Source organism: Neopsephotus bourkii, unplaced genomic scaffold (genome assembly GCF_033783945.1).
Source record: "Neopsephotus bourkii isolate Nb327-2 ecotype Australia unplaced genomic scaffold, CSIRO-AGI_Nbou_v1 NB_518, whole genome shotgun sequence".
Lineage (NCBI taxonomy): Eukaryota > Metazoa > Chordata > Aves > Psittaciformes > Psittacidae > Neopsephotus > Neopsephotus bourkii.
Genome location: NW_026901019.1, coordinates 1,778,710 through 1,792,805, shown reverse-complemented (window position 1 = coordinate 1,792,805; position 14,096 = coordinate 1,778,710). Strand labels below are relative to the sequence as shown.

General features: G+C 45.0%; 1 protein-coding gene across 7 annotated transcripts in view; it reads right to left on the bottom strand.

Annotated features, from left to right (window-relative positions):
- LOC133210814 (calpain-13-like) overlaps positions 1 to 14,096 on the bottom strand; it is a 68,957-nt gene that overhangs the window by 26,543 nt on the left and 28,318 nt on the right. For all 7 annotated transcript variants that reach the window (XM_061350533.1, XM_061350534.1, XM_061350531.1 and 4 more), the window contains exons 3-8: positions 9,815 to 9,884; positions 8,980 to 9,098; positions 5,266 to 5,399; positions 3,285 to 3,459; positions 2,314 to 2,385; positions 553 to 638 (exon numbers count right to left, since the gene is read on the bottom strand). In XM_061350533.1, coding sequence (XP_061206517.1) covers positions 553 to 638; positions 2,314 to 2,385; positions 3,285 to 3,459; positions 5,266 to 5,399; positions 8,980 to 9,098; positions 9,815 to 9,884 — 656 coding nt within the window. The remainder of the gene's footprint in view (positions 1 to 552; positions 639 to 2,313; positions 2,386 to 3,284; positions 3,460 to 5,265; positions 5,400 to 8,979; positions 9,099 to 9,814; positions 9,885 to 14,096) is intronic.

Genomic DNA, 14,096 nt, shown 5'->3' with positions numbered 1-14,096 from the left:
CAGACAACCACTGATGCAATTCCACCAGGAAAACTAATATCTAATATTTGCAATAACCAATAACCCTTTTCCCCTCTGTGTGTTCAATACTGCATAAAAATACTGCCCTACTCTCATTGACTCTTCTAACCATCCTTTCCCACATTCAGACTCATAGGAAGGGGAAGAAGGGGCAAGAAGGAAGATGCATGATTGCTGCAGTAGAATTCAATAGAAGCAGCCAGACAGTGCCTAAGGAAGTGGCCAGAGCTTACTCCAGGTAATAACAACTCTCATCCATGACTTACCTGGATTTATCCACTGGGAAAAATGTACACATAGACAAAAAGGGATACCTGAGCTAGGCCTAGTGATGAGCACATAAAATCAATGCTGCATTAGTTTTTCCCACATTGGATTTCTGTGGGCAGTCGCTTAGCAGATGGAAAGAACACTTACAATGAACTGATTTAGAAATGTCCTTTTCATTACAATGGGTGAAATGCAGAGGTCTTCTAAAATAAGCCTATAAAAAGTCACCCTTCTTATGAGATTAAAACTTTAAGACCATACCTATCACTCCAAGCCCCCTTCCACTCCCCATAGCCCCATGGATTCCAGATCCTGATGATATGTATCCAGCTATTCTTGTAGCGTATCTATAAAGAAAGAAAAATAAACTCAGTCGCAGCTTTTCACAGTTGTGATATTCAGTGATGAGGTGGATAATGAAAAGGATCTTCTTCCATACCTGAGACCTGGTTTGACTTCTGATCTCATTTGACTGCAGTTAAAAATCAGTGCCTTTTGCTACAGCATAAAGGAATGACATGTGGGAGAAAACTGCACCCAATTTGCTTTCCTGAAGACAGCTGACACACAGGGAAGCGGCAGCATTCCTGCCACGCTGCATGACTTCAGCGGCCTTGGGAAATTCCAGTGCCTAATTCTGCACATCTAATGCTGTGAGTCAGCAAAGGCAGAAACTTTGGGGAATGAGATCACCAGACTGCCTGGAGTGAATGTCAACAGTGAGCATGAAGAGATGATGATAAACAGAATCTGCGGCTCTATATCTACAGCACTGTGGCTTCCAACAGCTGCGGTTCCAGTGCTTTTCTCGTCTTGCTGTTACTGGTTTAAACCAGAAGCAACTCACTTTCACCAGTCAAAGTGGAAAGGAGAAGCAAACCTTTTGTTTCCAACTCTCCTTATGCACACAGACAGTGTTGGAAACAAATGCCATGGCAGTCTCTTCCCAAGAAAAGGTCTAGCCCGTGGCCAGCCTCAAGTCATCCTACACAGGACACTCCCATGGATGCCTTGGCAAAGGGCAAAGACTGTTTCTCCTCTCTGCATGCATCATGAGCAGCACCATGCTGAAACAGCCTGCTTCCTCTCCAATAGCATTCAGGATCCTTCCACCCCTGTGTTGGGGAGAACCAGCTGGGGCTTTCTCTGTAGCCCAGCAACCCTCATCCTTCCATTTTGGAGCCTCTTGGCTACAAGTCCTCCAACAAGAAGCACGCTGACTGATGACGGCACACAGCATGCCATGGCATGCGGGGCTATGAACCAAAACCAAGCTTATACAGAAAATCATGGGAAGAAGGGAGAAAATAACTTAGGTAAAACAAAGTCCCCTTTCCAAAGTACTTTAAGTTCTGAAATCAAAATGTGTTTTAGATATCTTGCTTGAGAGCATAGCCACTGTTTGGTTTCCTTCTTGGCCATGCTCACTGTTAACTCTCCCGGTGTGCACTACAGCTTAATGGGGTAGGCCATGTTCTGACTTCTGGCTGTAAAAAGATCTCTCATTTCTTTTGATCTGTGTGATAAATGGGTCCTGTTTTCAGATCAGCAATATTTATACCCAGCCAGGAGAAGTTCTGCATGAGTAAAACAGCTTTAAAAGATGGAGAAATGCTGTTCCTGAACCAGTGAGTTATTTACTTTCCACACAGTGATTTTTGGCAGCGTGTGATTGAGCTGAACAAACGTAGATCTGCATTATATGACAAATTCCACAGTTTCAGCCAGTGATTCTATTCCCATTTGAAAAGGAAAAGTGAATTTTTTAGGAGTCAGCATGGAATGCAAATCCCCGGAAATGCTGTATTTGCTGATGAAGTGTCCTAAACCAAAAGTGAATTAAAGTTGCGTTAGGAAAAATAGATTTTCTCCCTATTCCTATTGAGCCAGAATCCTTCCATCTACTGGAATCTGAGATATGTGCTTTCAACGACCCCTCCTCAGTGTGAAGCTAATTAAAATTGCTCTGAACAGAGCAGCAATGTGTAGATCACCAATAGGAGAACAAGTACTTGATCTTACCTTCTCAGCTCCAGTGACAGTGTAGGCATGACCCTGTACAATCCCGTTCTTCAGTTCTATATTCCTCATCAGCTGCAGAAGGGAGAAAGCACAGCTTTTAGCTCTCTGCCACGCTGTGGATGTATGGCCATCAACTCCCACAACTGTCACTTGGCATGGCAGAAAAACACAAGACTTACTTTTGACTAAAGCATCATCTCAGATACTCTGGCTCCAGAGGAACACGACTGTTGTTCCCACTGCAGCCATAAGCAGCTCAGTAAACTTAACAACACTACAGGTCCTCACATATTTCCAAGTTCTTCAATGGACCTGCAGAATAACCTGGATTGGGTCCCTGTCAGGATTTCTCTGCCACCCATAGCCCAGTATCAGCCACCTGTGCTGAGGGGCTAATCCTTGGCTTGTTTGGAAGACAAGCTTCACGTCCCGATGAAGCAGGCAGGCACTACATGCGCCATATATCACACTTTGCAGTCTTCCCTTACACGCTGTAAAGGGAAGCCCTGGCAACCTTTTAGCAAGACACTTGCTGAGCATCACAAAACTTTTTGCAGCTTCCCAGCAGTAACACCTGTAGCCTGCAAATCACAAGGCAATAACAGCATCCTCTCACAGAAGAGAGCTGCATTTTGGCTTTGCTAGAACCAGTCACAAAGCTAGGAGGTCAAAATCAGTCCTGCTGCAAGAAGATCACTGTATTGCAGTGGAATTAGCCAGAAGAGAAGCCACAGACCCCACTCTGACAGAGCAATCTACCAAATTGCATCTACCAAATTCCAAATCTACCAAACACATCTACCAAAAGCCTTTATATTCTTTACTACATAACCATGCCAAGATCTCTTCAGGCATCCATAGACTGTAACTATTGCACAGAGTGATTCTGGACTTCCTTTTTCAGTAAAAGGAGCAGCCTTTATGTACACATAGTAAGCCAGGAAATGAATGCTACTGGCCCTTTGACTCACCTGGCCTGAGGTGCTACACCCCATCAGACAATGAGATTTGTCAGCTGCCTTCAGTATCTCATGCAGATCAGGAGGAGGATCCTTCAAGGAAAACTGTACTTGGACTCCACCTGTGAAGTCTACTAATGCATCAGAAGGGTAGCCTCCATGCAAGTGCTGGTAGGAACCCTGCAACCTGAAACAAACCAGACCACAAGAAGTTAGTCCTCACACTCTGTTTTAATATACGGTGCACAGTGATGACTTCCAAAATGGACATGCACATCAAGGTGGTGAGCATGGGTCATGTAGACACTGGGACCAGTTAATGAAAGGAAACATGATTGAAATACACAGCCAGGCACAACACACACTGTGGAATTAATGAGGGACTTTTTCCTATGCATTCACCCACATGTGACACGGCTGTCTGGAGCTGTTTACAGACAGAGGAAAATAGTAAGGTGCATCTCATACCAATGCAGACATTTTAGGGATATGAGCTGCATCGCATCATGAAATACCCAGTTTCCTTCTTCTGAACAAGAAGGGAGCCACGGGTTGAATAGTTCAGATGGATGTTTCAGATCAAAGAGAGCCGAACTGTTAGTTTCTATGTCATATTTTGTCATGTTTCTTCAAAAATGGCCAGTATCCCTTTGCAAATGCAAAATAGGAAAAAGAGAGAGGTGAAGGTATTTGCCCATGCTCCCAAGGCAAGACATAACTGAGGTTTCAGCACTCTTCTGAATTCACTCTGCTAGAGTGCAATAATAGGATAATAATTTAATATTGCCACCACAGTCCTTGTTGTTTTTATCGTGTGCTTTTTATTGAGACAGCAAATAAGCTGGAACATGCCGTACTTAGAGCAGGTAGAGCATGCTGTTAAACCCCACCATACACACTGTATTTAATGAACGTAATCAAATGAAGTCTGCAGCTAATTGTATTTTGAAGGGTTGTCCTTGTCCTACACTGATGAAAAGAATTTGTCATGGGCACCGGGGAATAACTTCTCAAATGGGAATCTCATAAACAGCATCGCTTGCAACTTTAATTTAATAGAGGTTTGGTTTGCTTTGTAATTAAAATCTTAGGCAGGAAATTGATATTGAATCCTGAGTCAACTTTTCTGAGATAACTCTGGGCAAAATGTATCCTATTCCGGAGACACCCAGATGCTGCTTTGACACTTGCTTATTCCTGACCAAATCTGCCAAAACAATTAGCTCACTTCCTCAGCTCCTCTTTACTGCATTGCAAATGTTACACCAGCCTGAACTGGGGTAAGGTGTACCAAGGGGTTCTAGCCCTTTATACTACCCCTAGTACATGAATGTCTCTTCAGCATGTTTAATAATGGGCAATGTTACAGGTGCTAAGGGACCACACTCTGATTTCTTTACACCTCAGAGGATTTAAAAGGTGATTATCTCCTTATTATCATCTTTAACCCTGCAGTACTTTGGGGACCTCAACCAAGAGTCAGCATGCTCTGTGTGAAATGAGAGCTCACCAGACACTCACTGGAGCGCATGTGTTGTGCCTGGACATGTTCTTCAGATATGCATCCTCTCATTCCCTGCTCCAAATGTCTGCATGATCTCTGATTAGTCACTCTAAACAGAGGCAATTCCAGCTTAGAGTTCACAGTTTTGAACAGAGGAAAATACAGAAAGGAAAACAGGCAAAGCCTGCTTGAAGGAGGAGATGCCCAGCCCCTTTTGTGTCACCAGCCATTGCCCGGTTCATTTTACTTCCCAGGCATTAGCATCCCAGAGTTGGACTGGGTGTATTCAGGTCTTTAGCCTGGGACCAACATCTCCAGGTTATGTTGGCTCTGTGTACACGTGCATCCACAGTTCCTTGCATAAGCACAGCACAACAATCACAGCTGCTAGCCTGAACACTTCCCTGTATGCTTTGTGCAAAGCAAAGGGTGAAACCACATGTAGAGAGCATTCAGCACTGGGCAGAAGAATAGACCAGGTATGTTTACTTGGCGTATGCTTTTTCCAGCAAGGATGGCCAGAATTCATTTGACGTTCGAGGGTGTACAGACAGGTATCTTCCATTTAGGAATGGCAGCCGGTCATCTATCACTACATCCACCCAGTCTCCATATTGCCAGAACTGGAAATTAAGAAAAGAAAGAGTACGAATGAGCCCCTTTCAAGAGCTAACACTCATGCCAAGCAACAGCCTCCTGAAATAGCACAGGAATTAATCTAAAACATGGATATTTGCAAGTTCTCTCCTGAAATGCTTCAGGCTAATTGTTAAACAAGCTCCCAAGTGGCTGGATTTCCCAGTGGCAAGGGAAGTCATTTGGGAATATAAATAGTCCTGTAAATGGTGGGAGGAAATATTAAACAGGGGAAATATGCAAATATTCTTGGGCAATAGGAAGCATTCAAGACGATAAAGAACAATCATGCAGATGGTTCAGTGAGCCTTATTCCTTAGCTGCACTTGAATTTTCCCCTGCAGCACAGCACTTGGCTGAAGAGCCTCTGTCAAGATCCAGTCTCTAGTGTTTCTTCCCTCTGTGCTTCAGCTAAGACTCTGAGGTACTGTCATGGACAGGGACTGTGTACTAAGGACTGTTTCGAGATGTTATCCATCTCCTTGATGGATGAGGAGGATGCAGGTGGTCTCTCAAGCATGTGGACAGGGCAGGTGTTTCTCCAGCTGATCCAGCTGATGAAACCTTTCAAGGGAGAAGATAGGGAAGAAGATGTTTTGGGATGAACTGAAGGAGCCATTTCTAAAGTCATTAGCAGATTAATGTAGCTTAGCATGATTTGCAATCATAAGAGGCCAAGCTCTTATTTGCAGTAATGCTAAGGACTCCAGTGGAAATGTGCCAGCAATAGATTTAGTCCAACATGATTTTATTTTAACAGCTTTGGTCAATGAAAAACCTCAAAAGGAGCTGTTCTGTTAGAAAAGCACAAGACCAGACGTGCCCAGCAGCAAAGCAGTTTATAGTCTGCTAAGCAAAAAGCAGTTGATCCTACTCACATCCTGCCTCACCCCAGCCTCTCACTTCCTACATTAGTTGTGGCAGGAGGTGGCACAGTTGGACTTCTGAACTTGAGCTCCAGCTGTAATTGGAGGGTTCTGCTTGGTTTTGGCAGGATAGGGTTTGAGGAAGAGCCTGCCACCACCTGTCCTTGGCCCAAAAGAGAGACAGACGAAGGGACAGTCCAAAAGGAGCTGCCCTATCATCATCCAGCATACTGTCACCAGTCAACAGGTCTGTATGGAGAAAAGGTGTGACATCCCACCACACTTCCTTATGGTGCTCCATGTGCAAGCACAACAGGTGAAAAAAGAAAACAATATGGAACTGCCCATGGGGATTAATGCAGTCCAAAGCCACTGAGTGATGTTTTTTAAACTCCAGGTTCTTTGGCTATCTTTGGTAGGGAAATGAAACTTGGAGGCCTCCTGAAAACAGCACTATATTTTTCTTCCCTGAATAAAGAGAGCTGCTTTGCCCTGACTGCTGCAGACTTTCAGATAGTGCCTCATCTGAGCTCACAAAAACACGGAAAGCCGCAATGGGAATGAAAAACCTCATGGAAAATCCTAGGATGCTCTGGGAGTGCAAGAATGGTAGAGGAGAAGCCATTGTCCTGCATATGACTTCAGAGAGGTCCAATGCTTTCAGTTTGAGGCTTAAGAGTCTGGCTTCATAGAGTTCCTTTATACCCTCAGGATATAAAGTACTGCAGCTAGGAATATGACAGTAAATGAAACAAAGAATTCCTGTGTAGGCAGGCTGCAAAGAGGGAAGTTCTTCCCTTCCACATTTGTGGGGAGCCTTTTAAATCAGGACTTCATTTTCCTGGGCTTAGAAGAGAAGGAAAAACAAAGGGAGAGTTGCAAGATGGCAATACGGTGTTATTACTTCACCCCATTGTTTTCTTCCTTTGCCAGGATTTTGGATAAATCCAGTCCTGGAACTGAGCAAGGTGAAAACCCCAACTGTTTCAACCGCTCTTTTGCATGGTGTTAGAAGGCACATTTTGGATGTGTCCTGAAACAGAGATCTTGACCACTTCTGTCCTTTAAAGATTTCATTAGGAACATTAGCACTCAGGGCAGGTCCCTGCTGTTTTGAGATGATGCACTGTGCCATACATAGTCCCTACAGCATACTTTGGTTTCTAACCAGGCGGAACTGGTGCTGCTCCCTGTCACAACATGTGGCACACCTTGCCTCACAGGCATCAGAGCTTCTGTGGCAGAGAAAGTGATTCCTATACAAACACAGGACTAACTTTATCCCTGGTGATATAGCATCAGTGTAATTATTCCCTAGATAAAAACATCACTCATCTCTACTACAGCTGATGAAGTGCTTAACACCTTTAACTCTTGCAGCTGAACAGCCAGTGTTGTGTAGGAAGACGGAAGAAGCCCGAGAGGCAACATGCTCCAGATCCAAAAAGGTGAACAGTTATAAGCTCAAATTATTATATTAGCATATGATATGGCTCATCTGTGATTCCTCACTGAGCAGAGGACTGGTGGCTTAGCCTGTGGATGGCAGTAAAATATCTTTGATGGAATAATTGAAAGTATTGCCGAGAAGCATTTCCATTCAGAGTAGCTTTCTCAGGGGTTTATTGCTCAAGAAAAGCCAGAAAGAGTTGCATTGATTTGCAGATGAGATGACAGTGAAAACATTTCCAAATACTGTAAGGTATTTATACTGCTTAAGATTTAAGGATTGCTCCTAACTAATCTTTTCAAAGCTCTCATGAAAGAAAATCTAGCTTGCATCCTTTTAATGTGTTTGAAGCAGACTGTTGTCCCTTTAGTGGGTTTATCTCATACAGTGCACCTCTGCATGCTGGAAATAGGCCAATACATAAACATCTGGTATACCAAGGAGCAAAGGAACTCAGGCTGCCTGCAAGATAATCCTCCTGGTGCTGCTCCATGGGAGGTCTCAGGAGTCAGAGAAGTCTCAGTGCCAGAACTCTTTGGTACTGAACTACATGTAACACAACAACTTGTGAAAAAAGGGGGATGGTGAATGGTTGAGTATCTACTCATTGTCTCCATCCAGTTTAGCTTCTGGAACTTCATGGTCCTGCGGGTGTTTCTAACCCCACAGATATTTGGTCCACTCAGATACAAGAAAGCAAAGCCTGCCAGTGACTACCCTGTCACCTCCCTGGGACAGTCAGAGAATTTCAAGAGTGCTTCTCTCTCTGAAATAAAACTCCTTTCAAAATGTCAAAAGCCTCCTCCTCTGGCTTGTCTCCAAGGATTTGTAATTTCAAGCCATTTTCGTGAGCTAAAAGGGCAAGGAAATATATGGGGAAACAGAAAATGAATCCAAATAGGTGAACAACACAGGTGTGGTGACAGCTACAACAAACTGTCCAAATCACAGCAGACACTAGAATGCCATCTAAAACATACAGGTACACAAATGTATCTGAACAGCTGGTATCAGTATCTCTGGAGTCATAACTTTCAGAAAAGGTTTTCCAGTTCTCTGCCATGTAATTGCACCACCTGGAGCACAAGGAATCACTGGAAAATTTGGGATTGTCTGCAAATATCTGACCTGGGAGTCAGCACTGAAGAACCGCAGCATTCAAAGCTGTCAAGATCTGGGACTGCTGCTTGGATCCCTGTATAATCCAACCAGCCAAGCCCAAGCAGTACCAATACAGCAGAGAATACATACCCGGAAATGAAAAATCCCAGCATAATCGTTCTGGAATCCTTGATCCCTTGGTAAAACGTTTCCCAGAAACTGCTTCTGCAGTGTCAGGGAGCCCAGGGCAGCCAGCATCCAGCAGTCACCTCAAGGGAGATAAGAATGCACTGCGTTCAGTCAGTTACCACTGTGGACCATAACTAACTCTTTGGGAGGGTGCCCTTCAACATCTGAGACATCCAAAAGCTGGTTTGTTAAAAGAAACCAACGTTCTTGCATCTCCTTTCCAGCCCCCAAAGCACTGAATGCAGTATTCGCCCACAATGTCCCTGATGCCACCCAGCCATTCTCTTCTACTTTCATTCTCCTATCTTTTGTGGTCATGTGGAGGTCTGCAATCTAGAATACTGTTTAGGAAATCTTCAAATCTCTCAGTGGGGTGAAAAATGGAAGGACATTTCTGTATGGGAGCAGAGCTGCTCCCAAAGACAAACGTGGTTATGGGCCGGGAGAAAAGGATGGAACCGATAGGGGTGCAGGCACGTGTTGGAGCTGTGCCTACTTATCCCAGAACTATGACCCTTGTACTTGAAGCATCTGCCCAATCTCAGTTGCACCTTGTCCTTATATACATAGAGGGTAAGTGTCATAAATAAGTAACAGGGATTAGAGCTGATGGATTTGGGAATCCTGTTAAGTATCTGCAATGAATTGTGTGTGGACTTGTGTGAGTCTGGATTGACCTGCGATAATTGTTTCCTGCAGCTACCACGGTCTTCCCACCAAGCGCTCAGAACATAGCAAAACAATCACAGGTTGTTGCTTTGTGCCAGTCTTTTCCGAAACAGGAATATGACCTTACCTATTTCTCCTTGCATGATATCAAATCTGCTAACTCCATCTATGATCAAATGAGGATGTCTCTGCAGCTCCTGGAGGAAGGAAAATGCAAAGAGCAGCATGAGTACCCTCCTGTGCCAGCAGTGTGTTACTGCCCCTTGGAGTCCCTTGCTTGCTTACCTTTTCCACATCTGTTCCTCTTGAACCCTGATGTTTTTTGCCTGTCACCAACAGAACCAGAAGAGATACTCAGGCATCTCTTCTTCCGTCTGCTCAGCTAATCCTAGGGATGGGGGCTTGTAGCTGGGTGTGTGCTGAGCTTTCATTTGGGTTTCTCTGATGCTAACAGCACCTTTCAAAGAGGGCTCTAAGCCTGGCTATAAAATCATGCTCTTTCCTGAGGGAGAGAGGGGCTCCCTGTGTGGAAACAGAGGTTTGCAAGCAGTGCAGAGCAGGATCTGTACTTCAGCTCAGCAGTGGGTCTAGGAATGTTTTATTCTCTGAGCCTTTTTTGTTTCTATGCAGGACTAACAGAGATCAGCTGGGGCTGCTCTTCATCACTGGTGAGGAAGCTATAGAAAAAGAGCCTAACCTCTGGCTGCAAAATCCCATAGGCCTGGCTGACATTTTTAGTTCTGGGAGAATTTTCCTTGCATTCCTTAAGTCTGGCTTGGGCAGTGAAGGGGAAACACTCCAGAGCCTGGTTAGCACACAGAAATATGAACTCTTCTCCCTCCCATCTGTGTCTGCTATTGGTCTGGGATATCTGACTGCTCAGGTAGGAATGGCCCAAGCATCTCCTGTGATACCCTTGGCACACCCCAACTGGGTAAAGCTGTTTTGGAAGAGCTATCAGCCTTAAATAGAAAAGTCATCACACACCTAAGAAAATGAAGAGATAAAAGGGAGAAAAAAAAAAACAACCCAAAACATCTGAGTAAGAAAAATAATACAGCAGCTCGTCCTTAAGCAGGCCCTGGCATTTCTTCCCCCAAATCGATTTGACATGCTGCACAAAAATGAGACCAGCGCACAACGTGACTCGCACGGTTGCATGAGCTCAGCATTAGCAAACACTGTCAGGTTTCTGAAACAGCTCCACGGTGATCAAACCCCTCCAAGAAGTTTCCCTGTCAGGTGAAGATATAACACAACGTTGCTGCTCCAGGCTGGTGGACACATCATGCTCCCGCAGCACTGCTGACACCGGGGAAAGCAGCCTGGGCAGGCATCTTCTTTGACAGATGCTTTTGTGTAGCCAATCACACCTATCCCGGGACTGCAGGGATCTGTGGCAAGAGATTTAACAACAGCATAAAGGAATGGGTATTTTTGTTCCCTCATCATTCTTGAGGCTGTTGAAGTCTTAGTTGCCCCAGGGAGGGTGGCTGGGCTCTGATGAATGTGCTACAATGTAGAGCAGCCATAGGGGCAACCACCATATAGAAACATCAGCCTGAAACTGATGGGAAGACAGCTGCTTCTCTTACCCAGATTCCCAAGGAAAGGGCTGATGCTTTGCTCTCTGCTGGGACAATAAAGTTCTTAAGTGCGCTGTTACAGAAACCAGCTAAAAAGTCAGCCCATTAGATGTCTCACCAGATATCCTATTGCCCATCAAGACTTTTAACTCCCCAGTAAACAAACAGGGATGGGTTAAGTCACTAAGCAGGCTCCTTGCCGAGAAAAACCAGTAATTTTGTCTAAAAAAAAGAAGACATGATCTGAAGTCAGCCCTATCCAGCATGCCTTGGCTGTGCATACAGATGATCGTGGCTATCACAGGGGACAAAAGCTGAAGGCAGACACTGTTGCTATAATCCTCAACCACAATACATTAAGCTTTGTTTCCAGGCGGGGTGTATTCCTACAGATTCAGAAGCAGAAGCTGCAGATAAGGCAGGAGGGGGCAGCAGTGGGGTATCGCAAGACCAGGTACTCAGAAGAGCTCTGGAAGAGCACGACCCTTGCAGTCAGTGGTGGAATGGCTGTTCCCTTGAAGGATGCTGTGTGGAGAGAGCCTGAACTAAACACAGAGGGTTTCTGAAAGAGTTCAGAGACGACATAATTGTGCTGGGTGCAGTGCTTTGGAAATGTGGGCCTTCTCAACCAGGAGGAAAGGAAGCCTCCAGTTAGCTCCCCTTCCTTCAAAGTCATAAAACACCAGAGACCATCATCTACTAGTGCAAAACACAGCTAAGCACATAGTTGCCACTACACAAAACATAGAATCCTAGAATAGTTAGGGTTGTAAAGGACCTTAAGATCATCAAGTTCCATCCCCCCTGCTATGGACAGGGACACCTCACACTAAACCATGTCACCCAAGGCTTCGTCCAACCTGGCCTTGAACACTGCCAGGGATGGAGCATTCACAACCTCCCTGGGCAACCACTCCAGTGCCTCACCACCCTAACAGTATGCCTCACTATTTGCTAGTGCTCAAATTGCACAACAAATAGAGAAACCACAGATTTAATTATAAATCTGTCCAGAAGCAGCTGCCTGTTTCACTGTGAAATTATGATGAGGCTTTGCCGCATCTTCCCTGAGACTTCTCAGTTTTAGCTGGAGGGGTAAAAGAAGAGGAAGCTCAAGGAGACATGTGGTTAATCCTCAGAGCTCCCATGAGTCCAGCAGTGAAGGCAACCGTATGGTCTGCAAGTCAAACGCTGCTTAAACTCATCCCCCCAGGACAAAGCTATCATCGCTGGCTTTCCCTGGCCCACTGAAGATTTCATTATGCATTCAGGATAAAAGAGAAGTTAAGTTCAAACCAGTTCATCCTCTAGGGAATAGTCTTACCACAGAAGTCCTGTTTATCCAAAGGGCAAGATGGAGAATTAATTTGAGAGGTGGAAGGACAGTGCACTGTACATGCATTTGCCTGTAAAGTTCTTTTTATAAGTGCTTGAAATTCTTAAGGAAGAACAAGTCCCCAGAAGCTAGAGGTGAGTAATGTAGATGTAGGCCACATGCAAAGGACACAGTCGAACATTCCTGTGGAAAACTGGAAGCCCAAGGTGGGATTTCATAGGCAGCATAAGTCAGTCTGGCTGCAGGCTGCTCCTCAGTATGGTGGTCTGGCTGTGGCCACTTTCCCACAGATCTCCCCACTGGCCCAGCATGATCAAGTGCAGGCTCCAGAGATTAAGAAGCAGGAGATGACTCTTTGCACAGCACTCTCCTGATCAGTTCACCTTAACCCTACAGTAAAACCCCAGCCTGGCTTCTTGTTCCTGCCACAGCACCACATCTTTCCCTTCAGCTGCACTTGCATCACTCCCTCCTGCTCCCGCTCCACCTTCCTGACACATCTTGCCATGGTAAGATGCAGTGTTCCCTGTTTAACACACACCAGTTAAGAGAAACAAAAAGGCTGTGATTAATTGAAAGCCAAACTCTGTTCTCAGCTGGACAAATCTTAATTCAGCATCACTGATGTGCCTGAAATAGTGTTGCTCTGGAATAAGAAGCAGCACAGTATTGCAGTTCCCTGGGCTGAGGGAACCTGACCACCAGTTCACCGAGGAGGCCTCAGGCACACCATTACCTATGTCCCACAACCACAGGAAACTCCACAGGGTAACTAACACAGAAATAAGGCGGTTGGAATAACAAAGGAGGGAAGAACAAAGGATAAACTGTGCTGGCACACACGAAAGGTCTGCCTGTTGCAATGACTTGTCTCCAACAGCTTGGAGAAGGAGAGAAATAACCAAGCAAGCTGAAACTAATGCTCCTCCTGTATACATTCTCCCACTCTCACCACTTGGAAGCTAAAGGACTTCCCAGGTTGAAGGCTTTATCCACAGTTTAGTTTTTATTAGGCCTTTTGGGAATTGGGAATCTGCCTAATCTGTTTACTTTTGTAAACTCATATTGCATTTTTCTTTGACATTCTCTTAGACAGGAAGAACTGGGCTAATCTCAAGGGTTTTGCTTGCACCACCAGAGCTCAGCTCCCTGCTTTACAGCAGAATAGCTCAATTCCTAACTACCTGTGGTCAATACAAATGCCTTGGTTGCTTAAAAACCTCTGCTCTGCCCCAGCTCGCTTTCACAATGGAAGATGGAGGTCGTCAGGCCCACACATGTAAGAGCAAAGTCCTGTTGGGGGGACAGACTGGTATCCAGCAACCAGCAGGAACAGAAACCAGCTCGGATTTTTACCTGCAGCTGGTTTGCTTTGTGTGGCTCAACGCTAAAAAACAATGACAACTGCAAACACAGGAGGTAAATACAACGGAGGTAAACAAGGGAGATAGACCCGTCTACCCCAAGCCTTTGAGAGGTGGTTTCCT